Source organism: Mustelus asterias, chromosome 15 (genome assembly GCF_964213995.1).
Source record: "Mustelus asterias chromosome 15, sMusAst1.hap1.1, whole genome shotgun sequence".
NCBI classification, from domain to species: domain Eukaryota; kingdom Metazoa; phylum Chordata; class Chondrichthyes; order Carcharhiniformes; family Triakidae; genus Mustelus; species Mustelus asterias.
Genome location: NC_135815.1, coordinates 61139416 through 61157070, shown reverse-complemented (window position 1 = coordinate 61157070; position 17655 = coordinate 61139416). Strand labels below are relative to the sequence as shown.

At 39.3% G+C, this 17655-nt stretch overlaps 1 protein-coding gene across 4 annotated transcripts in view; it reads right to left on the bottom strand.

Annotated features, from left to right (window-relative positions):
* LOC144504532 (AT-rich interactive domain-containing protein 1B-like) overlaps window positions 1–17655 on the bottom strand; it is a 602681-nt gene that overhangs the window by 150616 nt on the left and 434410 nt on the right. For 2 of the 4 annotated variants that reach the window (XM_078229967.1, XM_078229969.1), the window contains exons 9-10: window positions 15894–16233; window positions 8661–8789 (exon numbers count right to left, since the gene is read on the bottom strand). In XM_078229967.1, the coding sequence (XP_078086093.1) occupies window positions 8661–8789; window positions 15894–16233 (469 nt within the window). The remainder of the gene's footprint in view (window positions 1–8660; window positions 8790–15893; window positions 16234–17655) is intronic. The other 2 variants (XM_078229968.1, XM_078229970.1) reach the window with 1 other exon arrangement.

The following is a 17655-nucleotide window of genomic DNA, read 5'->3' as shown; positions in this document are numbered from 1 at the left end:
ATTGCTGCACTTCAAGGTTGTACATATGCTATCAGGAACTGCCCTTTTTTGTCACATCATTCAATTGTAGACTGTGAAATGTACACCCAGACATCTGCTCTCCTTAATGCGAATAAAAGATCTTCTTCACATTTGAGTTGTTAGCCCTTCAAATATTATTTAAGTATGAAGCAACAGTCTTTCAGTACCATACAAAGATTCAAGTTCAAGACTATAAGATATTTAGCCAGAAAGTTGGAACATAGCGGTTAATAGAGAACTTCTACGTGGCACTAGTTCAGCCCAAACTCTGGTCACTGTTATAGGGTGAATGCCATTGCCCCTGCTGATCACCCTGAGAGGGTGTAGGTCTTGATTTGTGACAAAAAAGGCATTTGTGTGGCAGTGCAACTAAATTTTAAAGGGAACATTGGTTCTGACAGGAGTAACTACTGAGAAGGGCAACTGAACTGAAATTAAATGTTAGCATTCAGAGCTGAGAGATTCAGTAACCTAAAAATATTGAGATGGAGGGGCCAGAAGGTTTTCCAAGATTCTGATAGAACCTTAATAAACAGTTTGACAAAATTATAAATTGTGAGCAAAAGCATGGATTCAAGCTCTGAAAAGGAAAAATAAACAGTTTAGATTTAATTAATTCACGATTTGATGAATGTTTAGATCACACTTTCCATGGAGCTGAGAGTGCAGCAAGTTTAAGAGGGACAAAAACAGAAAATGCTGGAAAATCTCAGCAAGTCTGACAGCATTTGTGGGGAGAGAGTGGAGCCAATGTTTCAAGTCCAGATGACCCTTTGTCAGAGTCAGGCTCTGATGAAGGGTCATCTAGATTTGAAACTTTGGCTCCACTCTCTCCCCACAAATGCTGTCAGACTTGCTGAGATTTTCCAGCATTTTCTGTTTTTGTTTCAGATTCCAGCATCTGCAGTATTTTGCTTTTATCTTAAGTGTAAGAGGAAGCTAGATATGTTTTTCATGCGAAAGAAATATATGATCTATAACACAGAATCATATTTTATAAACTTTAGGTCTGGTTAATAAGTGGTCTTCTCCAATCTTCAGCATTCTAAAATACTATGGATGCTGGAAATCTGAAATAAAAGCCAGATCCTAACCCCAAAATTTTCTGTTTTTATTTCTACTTTCCCTTGTTCCTTTAGATAGTGATGAGAAAGACTAGTGTTTGCAAATGAGTTCAACTACTCAGACCAAACCTACAATCCTCACGTCACAACACCCAAATGTTTCTCAAATAATGTCATGGTTCTTATCTCCACCAGTCAATACAGAAGTCAGTTCTAAGTGGTTGATTACTTCCTGAATAATAATAAAGGTTTACATTTAATAGCACTCTTCACAATCTCAGGGCACTCCAAAACGATTTACAGCCAACAAGGTACACTGAAGTGTAGGCATTGTTGTATGGAAGCCAATTCATGTACAGCAAGTTTGCACACAGGACAATGTGATAATGAGCAGAAAAGGCGTTAGTTGGGAGACTATATTGCCCAGGCACACAGGAAGAACTCCTCTATTCTTCTTCAAAATAATGCTGCAGGACTTTTTTTATATGTCTGGGAATAGATAGCGTCTCAATTTAACATCTTATCCAAAAGACTTGAACAGTGTAGCACTGCTTCAGTACAGAACTGGATGGTCAGCTGGAATTATGTGTCCAGATTTCTGGTTTAAGGCTTGAACTCAAAATTTCTGACTTCTGATGTGAGCGCTACCACTGAGTCATGACTGATGCATAATAAAGTCCTCGGCTTGCCTTCCACTATTTTTATTTATGCCCTATTATTCTATTTTTCACAGTTTAATTAGAAGTAGTTTGAATGACTAGTAACTCAGGAAAAAACTGGATCCAACCCCTAAATTCAAACTGATTCGACATAACTACTTCTTCACATGCCCTGTGGATATTTAAGTAACTAATCAGTGACAACTGCATTTTCTTTTAACTGAATGCAGCTTTGATGTAGGTCCTTATGATTCAAAACTTGGATCTCAGATGGGATTTATTATAAATAACAGAAACTATAGAAATCGGCAGATTAATCAGCATTCAGAAATGGGAAGTTGCAGTTGGAGCTTGGTCTGTTGACAGGTTCATCCTGAATATTGACCCATCATTCTTTTTCAGGTATTATTATGACATTATTTTCAACAATTTCTGTTGCTATTTCAGATTTCTAGCATTTACTTTATCAAGTTGAGCTGAGGGCACAGACAGACAACTGGAAGTATGTTATCAATGATCAATGTTATTATTTATTATATGGCTTAAAGAACAACAGGAATGGCAATTCAATGTTCCTGGTTACAGGGTTTTCTGATGGAACAGATAGGGAGATCATAAAGGACAGCGGGGTGGGAGAGGGGGTGGAGGTCGCACTCTTTGTTAAAACAATAATTACAGCTGTGGGGAAGAATGATATTATAGAAGGAGCATCCAATGAGCACATTTGAATTAACCAAAGGAACAATCAGGCTGCTGGGTTAATACTATGGACTCCCAGTCAGAGGACGATAAAAAAACAATGTAAGCAGATTGCTAAGAAGAGCAGAAACAATAGGACAGTAATAATAGGCATTTTAACTACTGTAATATCGAACTGTGATAAATTCAGGGCAATATATATATAGGGCACAGGGTTCTTAAATTATTCAGGAGAAATTTTGCAGTTAGTATATACACAGCAACAGAAGGGACAGACAATACAAAAGCAAAACAATATGGATGCTGGAAATCGGAAATAAAAACAAAAAATGCTGGAGCTACTCAGCAGAACAGGAAGCATCTGTAGAGAAGCAAACATAGTTTAAGTTTCAGGTCAATGACTTAATCATTAGGACTAGTAAAAATTAGAAATTAATAAATTTTAAGCAACTGAAGAAGGCCTGGGTTGGAAGGTCCAATATGGTGTACAGCAGAGATTAAATGATAAAAAGGTTGGTTGTGAAAGGCGAAAAGGAATGGTAATGGGAAAAATAAAGAAACAAAATATATACCTAGAGGTGGTATGAATAGCAGGATGATAAACAGCTATTGTCAGAAGGCTAAAGGCAAGAGAACAATAAGTTTAAACCAAAACCTGCAAAGAATAGGAAATAAAATGAGGGGCACAGATTAGAGTCAAAAATTGTTGAATTCAATGTTGAGTCTGGAAGACTGTATCAAAACATGAGTTGAATTTTACTAGGACTCAGGCTAATGTAACAGCAAGATGGAGAATTAAAATGACTGGCAATCAGAAACGTAGGATTACACTTATGAATAGGCTGAACGAAGATGGCCCACAAAGTGGCTACCCAATTTGCATTTAATCATTTGGGCAGTTCTAGTTTTAGCAAATGAAGCTGGACAGGTGAAGAGTTAACAACGGGAGAGCATTTTAATGGTAATGATAATAATTCAGTTAGATTTAGAGTAGTTATGGAAAAAATAAAGATAGGCCAAGAGTAAATCTTCCAAATTTGTGAAAGTTTTTGCTAAGTTGAAATGTGATTTGGCAAAAGTCGACAGGGAACAGTTACTTGAATATAAATCAATGACAGTGCAGTGGGAAGAATTCAAGGGTTCAAAGCAAATACATTCCCACAAAGAAAAGGTGATGTCAAAGAACAAAAGACTGAATTGTACAGGTCACCATATTCCCCATGCTCCGACTAAAGTTTACCAACTTTAGTCCGCCACAAAAAAGCCAGCTATCCTGCAGCCATTTTACACTGGAAGCAGTGTAGGCCCGGCGGTGCAGAAGCTCATGTTGGGCTGACGGGGGTGGGGTAGGAAGGAGTCACATTGAAGGTCAAGTAGTATGGGAGGGGGGGGGGAGGGGAAAGAGTTCCGTGGGTGTTGTGGAGGATTAGTTGGACTGTGGGAAGTCCTTTGGGTGATCAGGGGGTGGTGGGGTAACTGTTGCTGTATGTTAATCAGAACCATCTGAAGTTTCTGATTTAAATAATATCTCCAGATACACTCCTCCAGACTTTGTAAGTTACAGGCCATTGTCTCTCCGTGTTTTTCCTATCAAAATGAATCACATCACACAAACAGTATTAAATTTCATCTGCCACTAGCCTATCCATTCCTTTCTATGTTCTTTTGAAGTTTAACTCACAGTTTGAAATCCTTTCCAGTTTCATGTCACCTGCAAATTTTGAAATTATAACTTGTACACTAAATACCATGAAGAGCAGGGGTTCCAACACTGAACCCTGGAGAATTGACCTTATAAATTTTCCCCCAGTCTGAAAAACAACCATTCATCACTACTGTTTCCTGTCACTCTGACAATTTTGTACCCATGTTGCTAATGTCCCTTTTATCCCATGAGCTCTAACTTTGCTCACAAGTGTGTTGTGTGGCACTTAATCAAAAGGGAACATGTGCACCACATCATCCTCATCAACCCTCTCTATTATCACATCAAAACTTAGGCAAGTTAGTTAAACGTTAGTTAAACATGATATGCACTTAACAAATCTGTGTTGACTTTCCTTAATTAACTCACATTTGTTCAGGTGACTATTAACTTTGTCCTAAATTATGGTTTCTAAACGTTTCCCCACCACTAAGGTTAATGGAATTACTGGTAAGATTTCAAGCAAACTTCCACGAGTAGAAAACAATACAAAAATCAACTATATGCATTTTTCTACCCTTTCTAATTTAATAACATATCTGTGCATTGCTTCGGTGTCCAAGGTTCACCTCAGCTCTATAGATCATAAAAAGCAATGTTAGGACGTGACCAATATCTGAAAAGATACGAGCAGAAATTCATCTTGGATGATAGCACTATAGGGGCAATATTGCATCAACCTTGCTTAAACTTCAGTCCCATTGACTTCAATAGAACTGAATATTGGGGGGGAATAAAACAGAAGGCCCATGGACACTCATTTCTATCCTACAGTTCTGGTCTCCATATTAGAAAAAGGATATACAAGTGCAGAAGAAAGTGCTAAAGTCTTACAAAGATGATAACAGAGGTCAAAGTCTGTGTGGAGTTTGCACATTCTCCTCGTGTCTGCGTGGGTTTTCTCCGGGTGCTCCGGTTTCCTCCCAGTCCAAAGATGTGCAGGTTAGGTTGATTGGCCATGCTAAAAATTGCCCGTTAGAGTCCTGAGATGCGTAGGTTAGAGGGATTAGCGGGTGGATATGGGGGTCGGGCCTGGGTGGGATTGTGGTCGGTGCAGACTCGATGGGCCAAATGGCCTCTTTCTGCACTGTAGGGTTTCTATGATTCTATGAAAGTATATAACTATCAGGAAAAACTAAACAGGCTTTTTTTTGTTTAGAGAGGAGAGATTTGAGAGGTGATCTGATGAGAGTTCTTCAAAAATTGTTAAGGGGTTCATTAGGGTAGATGTAGAAAAAGATATTACTATTTGAGGGGGAATCAAAAATTTCTAAATATTAAGACTAACTGATAAATCCCGTAAAGTTTTCAGAAGGAATCTATTTACTCGGAGGATGATGAAAATGTGGAGCTTGTTACCAAATGGAACGATTCAAATGAATAGAATAAATGCATTTAAGGAGAAGCTAGATAAGTACATCAAGGAGAGAGAAACAGAAGCACCTGGTGATAAGGTGAGATGAAGTAAGATGAGAGAAGATACGCTTCACTTGTCTGAAATGAAAAATGTTGGATGCAATCTTACTGGCCGTTTGCAACCCATTGCCACTGCAAGCAAGGACAGAGAATTTGGCGCCATCATGAAGGGAAAGTCGTGTTTGACGAATCTACTGGACTTTTATGAAGATGTCACTAGTGCGGTTGACAGAGGGGAACCGGTGGATGTGGTGTTTTTAGATTTCCAGAAGGCGTTCAATAAGGTGCCTCACAAAAGGTTGCTGCAGAAGATTGGGGTACACGGAGTTAGGGGTAAGGTGTTGGCGTGGATTGGGGATTGGCTATCTAACAGGAAGCAGAGAGTTGGGATAAATGGGTGCTTTTCTGGTTGGCAGTTGGTGACCAGTGGCGTGCCGCAGGGATCGGTGCTGGGGCCTCAATTGTTTACCATTTACATAGATGATCTGGAGGAGGGGACTGAATGTAGGGTATTCAAGTTTGCTGATGACACGAAGGTGAGTGGGAAAGCGAATTGCGTGGAGGACGCGGAAAGTCTGCAGAGAGATTTGGATAGGCTGAGCGTGTGGGCGAGGATCTGGCAGATGGAATATAACGTTAGCAAATGTGAGGTTATCCACTTTGGAAGAAATAATAGTAAATTGGAATATTATTTAAATGGAGAAAAATTACATCGTGCGACTGTGCAGAGGGACCTGGGGGCCCTTGTGCACGAATCGCAAAAACTCAGTCTGCAGGTGCAGCAGGTGATCAAGAAGGCGAATGGAATGTTGGCCTTTATCGCGAGGGGGATAGAATATAAAAGCAGGGAGGTCTTGCTGCAACTGTACAAGGCACTGGTGAGGCCGCAACTGGAGTACTGTGTGCAGTTTTGGTCCCCTTATTTGCGAAAGGATATATTGGCCTTGGAGGGTGTGCAGAGAAGGTTCACCAGGTTGATACCGGAGATGAGGGGTGTAGCTTATGAGGAGAGATTAAACAGATTGGGTCTGTACTCGTTGGAGTTTAGAAGGATGAGGGGTGATCTTATAGAGACATATAAGATAATGAAGGGGCTGGATAGGGTAGAGGTGGAGAGATTCTTTCCACTTAGAAGGGAAACCAGAACTAGAGGGCACAGCCTCAAAATAAGGGGGGGCCGGTTCAGAACAGAGTTGAGGGGGAACTTCTTCTCTCAGAGGGTAGTGAATCTCTGGAATTCTCTGCCCATTGAAGTGGTGGAGGCTTCCTCGTTGAATATGTTTAAATCACGGGTATGTAGTTTTCTGATCGATAAGGGAATTAGGGGATATGGGGAGCAGGCGGGTAAGTGGAACTGATTCACTTCAGATCAGCCATGATCTTGTTGAATGGTGGGGCAGGCTCGAAGGGCCAGATGGCCTACTCCTGCTCCTATTTCTTATGTTCTTATGTTCAACCAAACCTACGTTCCCTGCAGCAGGACCAGAAAATCCTGCTGGCGTGAACGGCTGAAAAACACCCCCCCCCCTCACCCCCACGAGGAGTTCAAACATTGACATGGACCTTCCGGGGTCAATGGCTTGTGTCTGCACTGTAACTTCTATATAATATATATATTTTACAATATTTGGAATGAAGATCTTGTAATGGATATTTTGTGATGTTTATCAAATCAGATTATTAATTTTTTTCCGCACAAGGAGTTTGCTATTGTAGTCTGTCAAATATGATGTATTATTTACTTAAGCAGGATTCTTTAAACACACATTGCACATAATTAAGAAGCTCTTAGTATTGATCTAAGCATTTGGCCACTCTTTATACAACTTGCATTCAGCCTTGTTTTTGGTTAACTAGTGTAATAGATTCACACAGGTTAAAAGAATTTTGCAGTATACAAATGTGCATCTAAATTAATGTATTTCATGTAAGTATTGTATGAACCTTCCTTAAAGAGCAGGTTTTGCTATTCATTCCCTTGGTAAAAATGCAAAGTTTACTAAGAATTGCAACAACTTTGCTGTGCTATGCCTTAAGCTTTCCTTTAAAAAGGAATTTAAAAAAATAATTGAATGCTGATGACCTCACTGGCAAAATAGTAGGAAAGAATCACTGTGGGAGACAGTTGCACATAGAGGCTGAGCTGGCAGTAGAAATGGCACAATTACTTAAGGCACCCTGAGTTAACATCTAACACTGCAGGTTTAGCTCTCAGACTGGTGGGTTGAGTAACTATTTCCAAATAGTTTCCTCAATTACTTCATCAGCACTTACTACTTTAAACAAAAACATTCTTCAATGAAACAAAAATAAAACATATTAATCATATGTTTGAATTGAAAGATGGTGCTAGGTTTTTATTTAGTGACTGATCCTGGAGAAGTGCTGAACAGAGGCCAGATCCCATCTACAGTGGAGATAAAAAGTCTAGGACACATCTACACTATTCTGCAGTCAGCACATAGTGATACTGATTGAAACTAGGAAGCATCCTGTCTTTGATCTGACAGAGGGGCAAAGTGATGCATCCACGAGACCTGAACAGGGGAAAACAAACAAAGATGTTCCCCCAACAGTCCCCTCCTTCTTTAAGTGTGTCTTTCACAGTTATTGCCATGCGAATGAGCTGGACATTTTTTCAACACATCGTACCTACAGATGTTCAGTTAACTCCCTGTTCAATCCAGTGCCTGAAGGAATCAGAAGGTTGGACCTGTTTGTGTCAGATTTAATTTTCTACAGTTTTTGGATGTTCAGGCTTATAAATAGAACCTTGAAGTAACTATTTTGTGAGATGGACTTTCAATTTTGCAAGCAGTAAAGTTCCTAGTTTTTAATAATGTAATAGCTCTGCACTGCAGTTTACAACTTCCCCATCAGACAGGAAGAGGAACAGCCATGCCAGAAGCCATGCAGGTGTGAGGCATGCAGAGTTTTTTCATTCTTTCATAGCTCCGGTTAGTACAAAACAAAGCATAACAGAACCAAGAAACCCCCCCCCGACAAAACAGCAATCCTTTTTTTGTAGTCATGTTACAAATCCTGCCAGGAAACGCCATGTCCCATAACAGATTCAATCACACAACAGCTACCTACCCGTATTGGTCAGGCTGGTACATCATGGGAGCCTGAGTGTTGCCATAGTTGGGATGTTGTGGTGGAAACACAGGACGTCCACCAGGCCCAGTCTGACTGGGAAAACCAGGCGACCTAATATACGGTGGCCTAAATCAGGAAAAAAATAGCTCCTTTGTTTTTATTCTGTGTCAGTTCTGTTTTTAGTTAAAATTCATGAAACAACCAATAACACCCGTCTATTTCAAGAATTAAACTGAAATCTGAAAACTTAACCTGTTAAAACAATATGGGATTTTAGTTTTGCCCTCTTTTAACTGATACATTCATCCGTGTTGTTTTTAAAATGACTAGCATTTCAAGTTTAAAGTATTGGATTCTTGAACATTTCAACCCATTCCCAAATTAATCATGGAAATAGATGAGATCCCAAGTTTGTTTTTATCTCTTAAAACAAATTCTCTCTTCACACATGGTTACCCATCACTCGCACCCCAACTCTTCTCTGAAGACGCAAACAGTTGCTGGGGTTCAGTTTCAAAGATAGCATCAATTCTCCGGTACTTTGGTTGACCATTCAACTGGGATTGGGTGCTGCCAGACTATCCCACGGTGGATGGATTCACTGCAGAGCCCAATCTTCTTTTCATCAAATGTCGAGATATGTAGCTGCAGCGGTCGCTAAATACTGAGGAGTGTGTGGCATGGAGGTCTATTGCAATATTACACCTAATTTTCTCATTGAAGGCAGATAACCTGGCATTGACCCGGATTCCTGGGGACATTCTGGCCTGTATGACTTCATGAGTTACACTGTTATAGTGGCTTCATCTATGTTATTAATGTTTAATCTATTAATGTTTTCAAAATGTAATTTGTTCCCAAGCAGTTCCAGTTCAGCACAGGTGATTCAATAGAAACCTGACCACGGAAAGTTTTCTGAATGCATGCTGCCGCAATCCAAGGTATGTCCAGTTTGGCTTTATACAAACCATGATTCATCCCATTTAAAATACAGGACATTAATTTTCCAATTCGATACAGAATAGACGTGTTACACACCATATTCAACCAGGAGCAATCACAGCTATGCAATATACTCCTTTAATGAAATGACTTATGCCTTAACTTTTAAAGCACAATGTGCTGGTGCTAAGCTATCCAGGCCACAAAGATCCCAACTCAATTTATTCTTCTTATTGATTGAAATGCACTGGGATAATGCAAATGACAATCAGCTGGGTTGGCCTAAAACTGATTGCTACTCTATTGGGAAAGGACAGTTTGGGATTTGCTGAAATTCAGTCATCTGTTACCTCTTTCCCTTCCCTCCTGATGACATTTCCTGGTTGGACTCCATTCAAGAAGAATGGAAATCTGAATAAGATACATAAGAACTGTTAGGGCCCAGAACAGACACCACTTTTGTAGAGGAGAAAGCACACATATACATATATAACAACTGAGATTCATCGTTCCCACTATCCACAAACTCAAAGTAAATAAGCTAATACCCTGCAACTCTGTACATTTCATATGCCTGCCAGAATAATGTAGTACATAGAATAATGTGCAACTCGTTGTATTTTGGGAATGGGTTTGAGTTCTCAGGATGGATGGATGCTACTTAACTCAGTTATATGATACTAAGCTGCTAATTTAAAATATCCTTAATTTTTTGACAAAAGCTTCTGAATTAAAATTTGTGACATTTCATTAATTAATATGTAACAATGTAAATAATGTATTTTATATCTACCTCATCCAAAAGAATCCAATACTCAAACTTTAAAATAGATCAACAAAAACATTTAGAACATGACTCATGAAAAGCAAATTCCAAAACACGTACACGAATGGGTTTACAATTTAGCTAGATGCCACTTATGAACAGTGTTGAACGGTTTCTTGCAAGTAACCAACACACACAACCACAGAACCTTTTAAGCTGCTCATCTCATTAAACTGAAATAATCCAGGGCTTTTCCTAGAAGATGACAAGACTCGCAGTCATGTACAGTTTCTAGCAATCTACTTAAACAGCAATTCAATTAAATCTAATATTCAAATGAAAAGGCTCACATAAAATATTGAACATTTCTGAGGTACACTGCAACTTCATAATTATTTCAATCAGAAAAGTTTATCTTAATTTTAATCACCTCACTGCACAGTTTAAGATTTTTGATTAATTTTCGTTTGCTGATCGAATGCTCCAGTACTCGTGCTTTCACGAAAGTGCAATTTAATTGCTAATTGTATGTTTACAGACATCAATAAATATCTTATTAAAATCTGAAATAGTTAACATAAGAGAATTCAATACATTTAACGTCAACTACATTTGTAAGACTTTTCAAACAAAATATGAATAATGAGATTTAAAGGGGATTAAGTTATGGCAAAAGTAAATCTCTTACAAGTTTTACATTGATATGTAAAACTTCTAAGAGTTTTACATATCACTGTAAAATAGTGATATGTAGAACAAAGAACAATACAGCACAGGAACAGGCCCTTCGGCCCTCCAAGCCCACGCCGCTCCCTGGTCCAAACTAGACCATTCTTTTTGTATCCCTCCATTCCCACTCCGTTCATATGGCTATCTAGATAAGTCTTAAACGTTCCCAGTGTGTCCGCCTCCACCACCTTGCCTGGCAGCGCATTCCAGGCCCCCACCACCCTCTGCGTAAAATACGTCCTTCTGATAAACCTTCCCCCCCTCACCTTGAACCTATGACCCCTCGTGAACGTCACCACCGACCTGGGGAAAAGCTTCCCACCGTTCACCCTATCTATGCCTTTCATAATTTTATACACCTCTATTAGGTCACCCCTCATCCTCCGTCTTTCCAGTGAGAACAACCCCAGTTTACCCAATCTCTCCTCATAACTAAGCCCTTCCATACCAGGCAACATCCTGGTAAACCTCCTCTGCACTCTCTCTAAAGCCTCCACGTCCTTCCGGTAGTGTGGCGACCAGAACTGGGCGCAGTATTCCAAATGCGGCCGAACCAACGTTCTATACAACCGCAACATCAGACCCCAACTTTTATACGCTATGCCCCGTCCTATAAAGGCAAGCATGCCATATGCCTTATTCACTACCTTCTCCACCTGTGACGTCACCTTCAAGGATCTGTGGACTTGCACACCCAGGTCCCTCTGCGTATCTACACCCTTTATGGTTCTGCCATTTATTGTATAGCTCCCCCCTACGTTAGTTCTACCAAAATGCATCACTTTGCATTTATCTGGATTGAACTCCATCTGCCATTTCTTTGCCCAAATTTCCAGCCTATCTATATCCAATGACTGTAAAACAGTGATATGGTACGAGGATTGTTTCTGATCTACATAAATGTTTATTAATTTAATATATTTTCATCCCTAACTATGCCAGCTGAGCCACTAACCTACATAGCTCATACAGCTGAAAGGGAACTATAAGTCAGACACACTCTAAGACTGTCTAATAGAAGACAACAAAAAGGTAGCAATGAATCACCACATCTAAACTGGCCATAATGGAGCCCCAAATGAGACTTAAACTTGCATGTGCTTAATTTACCTGCTTTGCTCCCAGATTGCACCATTAATTATTTAAAATCCATTTTAAAAAATATTGGCTGCTAACCAGCAAACATCTTTAAAAAACACATTTTGGACAATTCAAACAATGCTTAATGACTGTTACATTGCACCATCTCCAGTAAACGTACATTACTTATATTGCTATGCACTCCAATAATTAACCAATCAAACATTCAACCAATGTTGCTAATAGTCAAATTGTGTAACTGTGGGAGCAAAATGTTACACTAATAGTGACATATTATTTCTCACATGGAAAACATAATTGTTCAATGTAACTGCAAAAAAAAAATGCTTTGGACATGATCCAGTGTAAAGCAACATCTTCCAACAGAATTGGAACCATATTGAAGGGCTGTTTCAAACAAACAACTATGCACATGAAGCCACTTTAGTAATAATGTTTCCATATTGCTGGAGAAAATTATTTTAATCTTCTGTCACTGAAAATGACCAACCCAAAAAAATCATGTTTCAGAGAAGTGTTTTTCCTCCACTTTACTAGAACTGAACTACTTGGTGAAAAATAGATAAAATAATTATCTGGACACCTACTGGAATTGTTACCATTCAGTTATATTTTAGCCGTTAAGTAGCTATACTCAGAAGATCAAATTTTTGTGGCTACCTGAATTGTGACATGATGCACTATTTGGGAAAGGGAAAAAGAGTTATGTTTCCTGCCCTTAGAAGCACAATTCCTGTGTTAGCAAGGAGAATGTGCAAGGCCAGAGTCTGACACCATTCAACAAAGGATAACGTAGAAGTAGAAAGCTGGTGAAAAGGGGATGAAGTAATATTAAAAATGTTAAACTAAAAGGATACTAAGTTTATCAGCGTCCATTATAATGCATTTTACTTACAGCACAATGAGACTGCAGCAAAATTTGCCACAATTTGTATCCGAGATATATACCTTCAATAGAGTTATGTGCCGGGGAATGGTTTTGCGGTAGGGTAGGGTTTGTCAGCATTCTACTAACTCAAGAGTTGCTATTTGAACTTGATTTCTAAGAGTCTTAGAAGTTATTTGGTGTTGTGCATTCCAACCTAAATGGAACACAGGGTCACCACAACCTACTTAAATTGCATTCCTTGTCTGTTCCTGCATGGAGAACAATTTGAAGTTTGCAGCCCAATTTTGCCTCCCATCCACCCAATGTTCATCAAGCAGCAGGATGGAAAACTAATTATTTAGACAGCTGCAGTCAGCTATCTGATCTTATCTGATATGAAACTATTTGTTACTTTGGAATAAATGCTAAATGAACATAGTTTATTCTTGTAACTAAATATATGTTGAAATATTCAGAATAGAGTTTGTTCACAAATCAGCCCAAGTTTGGTATTTACCTCAGTAAAAACCAAAAACAACAGCTTAGAAATCCAGATGATTGGAAATATTTTAAATATGGGAGCTGGAGTGGCTCAGTGGGTGGCTCTTCTGTCTCTGGGGGGCGGCATGGTGCCACAGTGGTTCGCATCGCTGCCTCTCAGCGCCAGGCATCCAGGTTCGATTCCTGGCTTGGGTCACTGTCTGTGCGGAGTCTGCACGTTCTCCCCGTGTCTGCGCGGGTTTCCTCCGGGTGCAACAGTTTCCTCCCACAGCCCGAAAGACGTGCCGGTTAGGTGCATTAGGTTAAATTCTCCCTCGGAGTACAGGCGCCGTAGTGTGGCGACTAGGGGATTTTCACACTAACTTCATTGCAATGCTAATGTGATACAATTTAATATACCTGTGACACTAATGAATAAATTTTAAAACCTGAGCCATAAGGCCCCAAGTTCAAGTCTTACTCCAGGATTTGTTGGCTATGAAAAAACCCAGCCTCTGGTGCAGGCAAATCAGAGTTTATCGGAGCCTGTTGGCCATAAAACCACCTGCTAAATGCAAAAAAAAAAATGGTTGATCTGAAGATGAAGAACCAGGATTGTGGTGACCCTTTGCAACATGGGAAAAAAGTTGAAAGAGAAAGGAAAGGAAGGAAACATTTTAGATGTAACAAGTGAATGTTAAATCTTCCAAAATTATTTAGTTGTTTCCTTGCATAAAGGTAGAGGTGAAAGTGAAGCACAATTTTTGGAAAAAATAAACATTTCATGGGGTTTTGTGGTTACTGGATTGCTACTAATCAGATATCCTGAGCTGCAAGTCCCATGGTTGCTTTTTGTTCTGCCAGAATGTTCGCAAGTCATAGAAATCATAGAAACCCTACAGTACAGAAAGAGGGCATTCGGCCCATCAAGTCTGCACCGACCACAATCCCACCCAGGCCCTACCCCCATATCCCTACATATTTACCCACTAATCCCTCTAACCTACGCATCTCAGGGCACTAAGGGCAATTTTTAGCATGGCCAATCAACCTAACCCACACATCTTTGGACTGTGGGAGGAAACCGGAGCACCCGGAGGAAACCCACGCCGACACAAGGAGAATGTGAAAACTCCACACAGACAGTGACCCAAGCCGGGAATCGAACCCAGGTCCCTGGAGCTGTGAAGCAGCAGTGCTAACCACTGTGCTACCGTGCCGCAAGTGTGTGCTTATCCAAGAGTCTGGTACAGAAACAATTTCTAAGCAGAAAGCATTACTGGTCAACAGTGAATCGTGGGAAATGCTTAGGTAATGCTGCCATCATTTGCCACCAGAATGGATATATTTTTAAGATGCACAAATCTTCATGTATAATATTTATAAAGCAAATGGAAATAACAATTCAAGATATGAGGATTTTCATAATGCCAAGGATTACTAAAAGTAGAGACTGGTGTGTTGTTTTATAAAGAGCAACATAAGGATGTGAGTGACCTACAACTTTCGATCTTTTGGTCCAGAAAACGTCCAGTCTGAAATTTAAACGACATGTTTGACTATTTGAATGGATTGGCACAGCACAGTGTGACTTAAAAATAAATTTTTAAACAATCTTGATGTTGTTGAGACAAATTCATTGGAGGGCAACTTAGCTGCCCTTGCAAAGTTCCTTGCAACTTTCTTTCAAATGTCAACCTATCACAGGAGATCAAGGCACAAGGAGAACAAGGTAAATCAAGGCAAATCATTACTTTGGTTTTATATTTTCAGTCTCCCTTTTCCTACCCAAAGCTCTGAAATCAAGTCTCTAAAATATCAATTTTGTTTCTGAGGGTGAAAGTAACTTGAACGCACGGCAGGCTAGGGTCTGTTTTTCCTTCCAAATGCTTCAAGTACACTTCACAGAGTTCCAGTTGGAAACCGATAAAAACGGAGAAACATTGTGCAAATAGTGGACCTCAATGAGACAAAACTCCTCAACCTTCTGTTCGAAGCTAAATTTTAAAATACTTGAATGACTAAACCAACTTAAATCAGCCTATATATATATATATTATAGAACCATTAAATTGAATGTTTTTCCCAAATTCCACAATATTTAGTCAAATTTAATGCCTAATGAAGCAGATGTAAATTATCATTCTTTTAAAATTAAAACTAGTTTTTCAATGTACTACCAAATGTCATATTGTCTAAATAAAATCAGCCGTACATATAAGGATTGGTGTTCTTATACAGAATTTATCTGGAAGTCTGACAGTACTGTTTTCATTAACACCATCTTCATTAGAACAGTTATGTAAAACGTGTACAGATTCTGGTTCTAGTAGTTTTTGCATACCTGTTTTGAGCAGAGTTTGCTGCAGCCTGCATCACTGCAGCAGCAGCCTCCTGTGCCTTGCGATTTACGGTTGCCATCGGTGGACCCATCCCTGCGCCAACCTGCTGTGACATGTTTGGAGAGTTTGGGGTCATGTTACCCATGTTGCCAGAGTACGGCCAGTTCGACATCCCTGATGATGGCATCCTCCCCACTGTCATGTTACTGCAAGGCTGAGCTGGACCCTGACCATGCATCTGGTTGCTCACATTCATACTCATGCTGTTACTCATGCCTGGACCTGGACCACTGTAGTTGGTGTTCGGTACGGCACCATAATTTGGCGGTCTGGGATAATTACCTAAAACAAAAAAAAAATTGAAACAAGTTGTTCTCGTGCCAGCCTGTTATGAAGTGTCTCTATGTTTGAAAACTTTGATGTCATAACTATTCTTCATTTAAATTAGTTGTGACTCCTGTACATCTTTCTTTATATTACCATGAACTGAAGTGACAACTATTAAAGTGTTGGACAACTGAGACTTCGAAGCAGCATGAAGACTTTAAATCTGGAGGCAATACTTCATAGATCACAGCTTTAAAACTGCAGATACTTAACTGCTTAATTAATAATTTCAAATTACTACTTTTGTTAATTTTCTTTAAAGGAAGTATTTAAGGAATACATTTCTGGGAAGAAATTCCAAAAGTATAAGATTCCTCAAGTGTTGAAAATTTGATAAATTTGTTAAATCTTTGTGAAGTAAACTAAAATGCTTTGCAACTAATTTTCAGTCACAAAGGCAAGATCTACTTCCATGCTACATTGAGAGCTTCTATTGGTGGAAACCTAGTACTTACCACAAAATCTGCAACAACTTCACTGTCAACAGGCTTATGAAAATCTCGTCATCTAATTGGATAATTTGCATATTTAATCAAATATTCAAAATGAAATCTAGTTTCCCTAACTGGGAAATCTAGAGTATGTGGTCAGTCTCAGATTGAGAGATAGGCCATTTGAGGCTGAGATGAGGAACAATTTCATTACTCAAAAGGTTGTGAATCTTTGGAATTTTTGATCCCCAAAACCTGAGGATGCTTAGTTGTTGAGTATATTAAAGATAAAGGTTAATAATCTTTTAGGTACAAAGGCAATTAAGGGATATGGGAAATAGTGCAGGAAGGGGGAGTTGAGACAGAAGATCAGCCATAATCTTGTTGAAGAGTGAAGCAACTTTGAAAACACAAATTGCCTATTCCAGCAGCTATTTATGTAATTCATTTTGTTTTGAATGTGGCAGAGATGTTTCTCTATCAACAGGGTAAAACCTTCCACGGTATAATGCACATTGCCTTAAAAATACCCAAGGATATGGTGAATTTTGATTTTTGGATTGCACCTAAACCAGAATTGCCAAACTTAATGTCCAGGCTGAAAACCAAAATTCTTTCTTGCTAGTACAAATTAATGCATTAAATTAATGTCAAACTCTGTGTGTATCATCAGGAGACATCAACTTGCATCACTTTGCAGAAATGTTTACACGTCATGACTTATAATGGATGATGATTGGACACCGATATGCAGGTTTCATTCATAACATTTTTCAGCAATCCCTGGTCAGACACAATGGGGGAAGAAACTTGATGGGTATCTCTGCCTCTGGCCTTGGGGCCGACCTGCCCCTGAAGAATTGACTTAAATTTGTGACGTTACATAAACAAATTTCTCCCCTAATAAGTGACAGTGGTTTATACTGCTTGGGCAATTTAGTGTAAG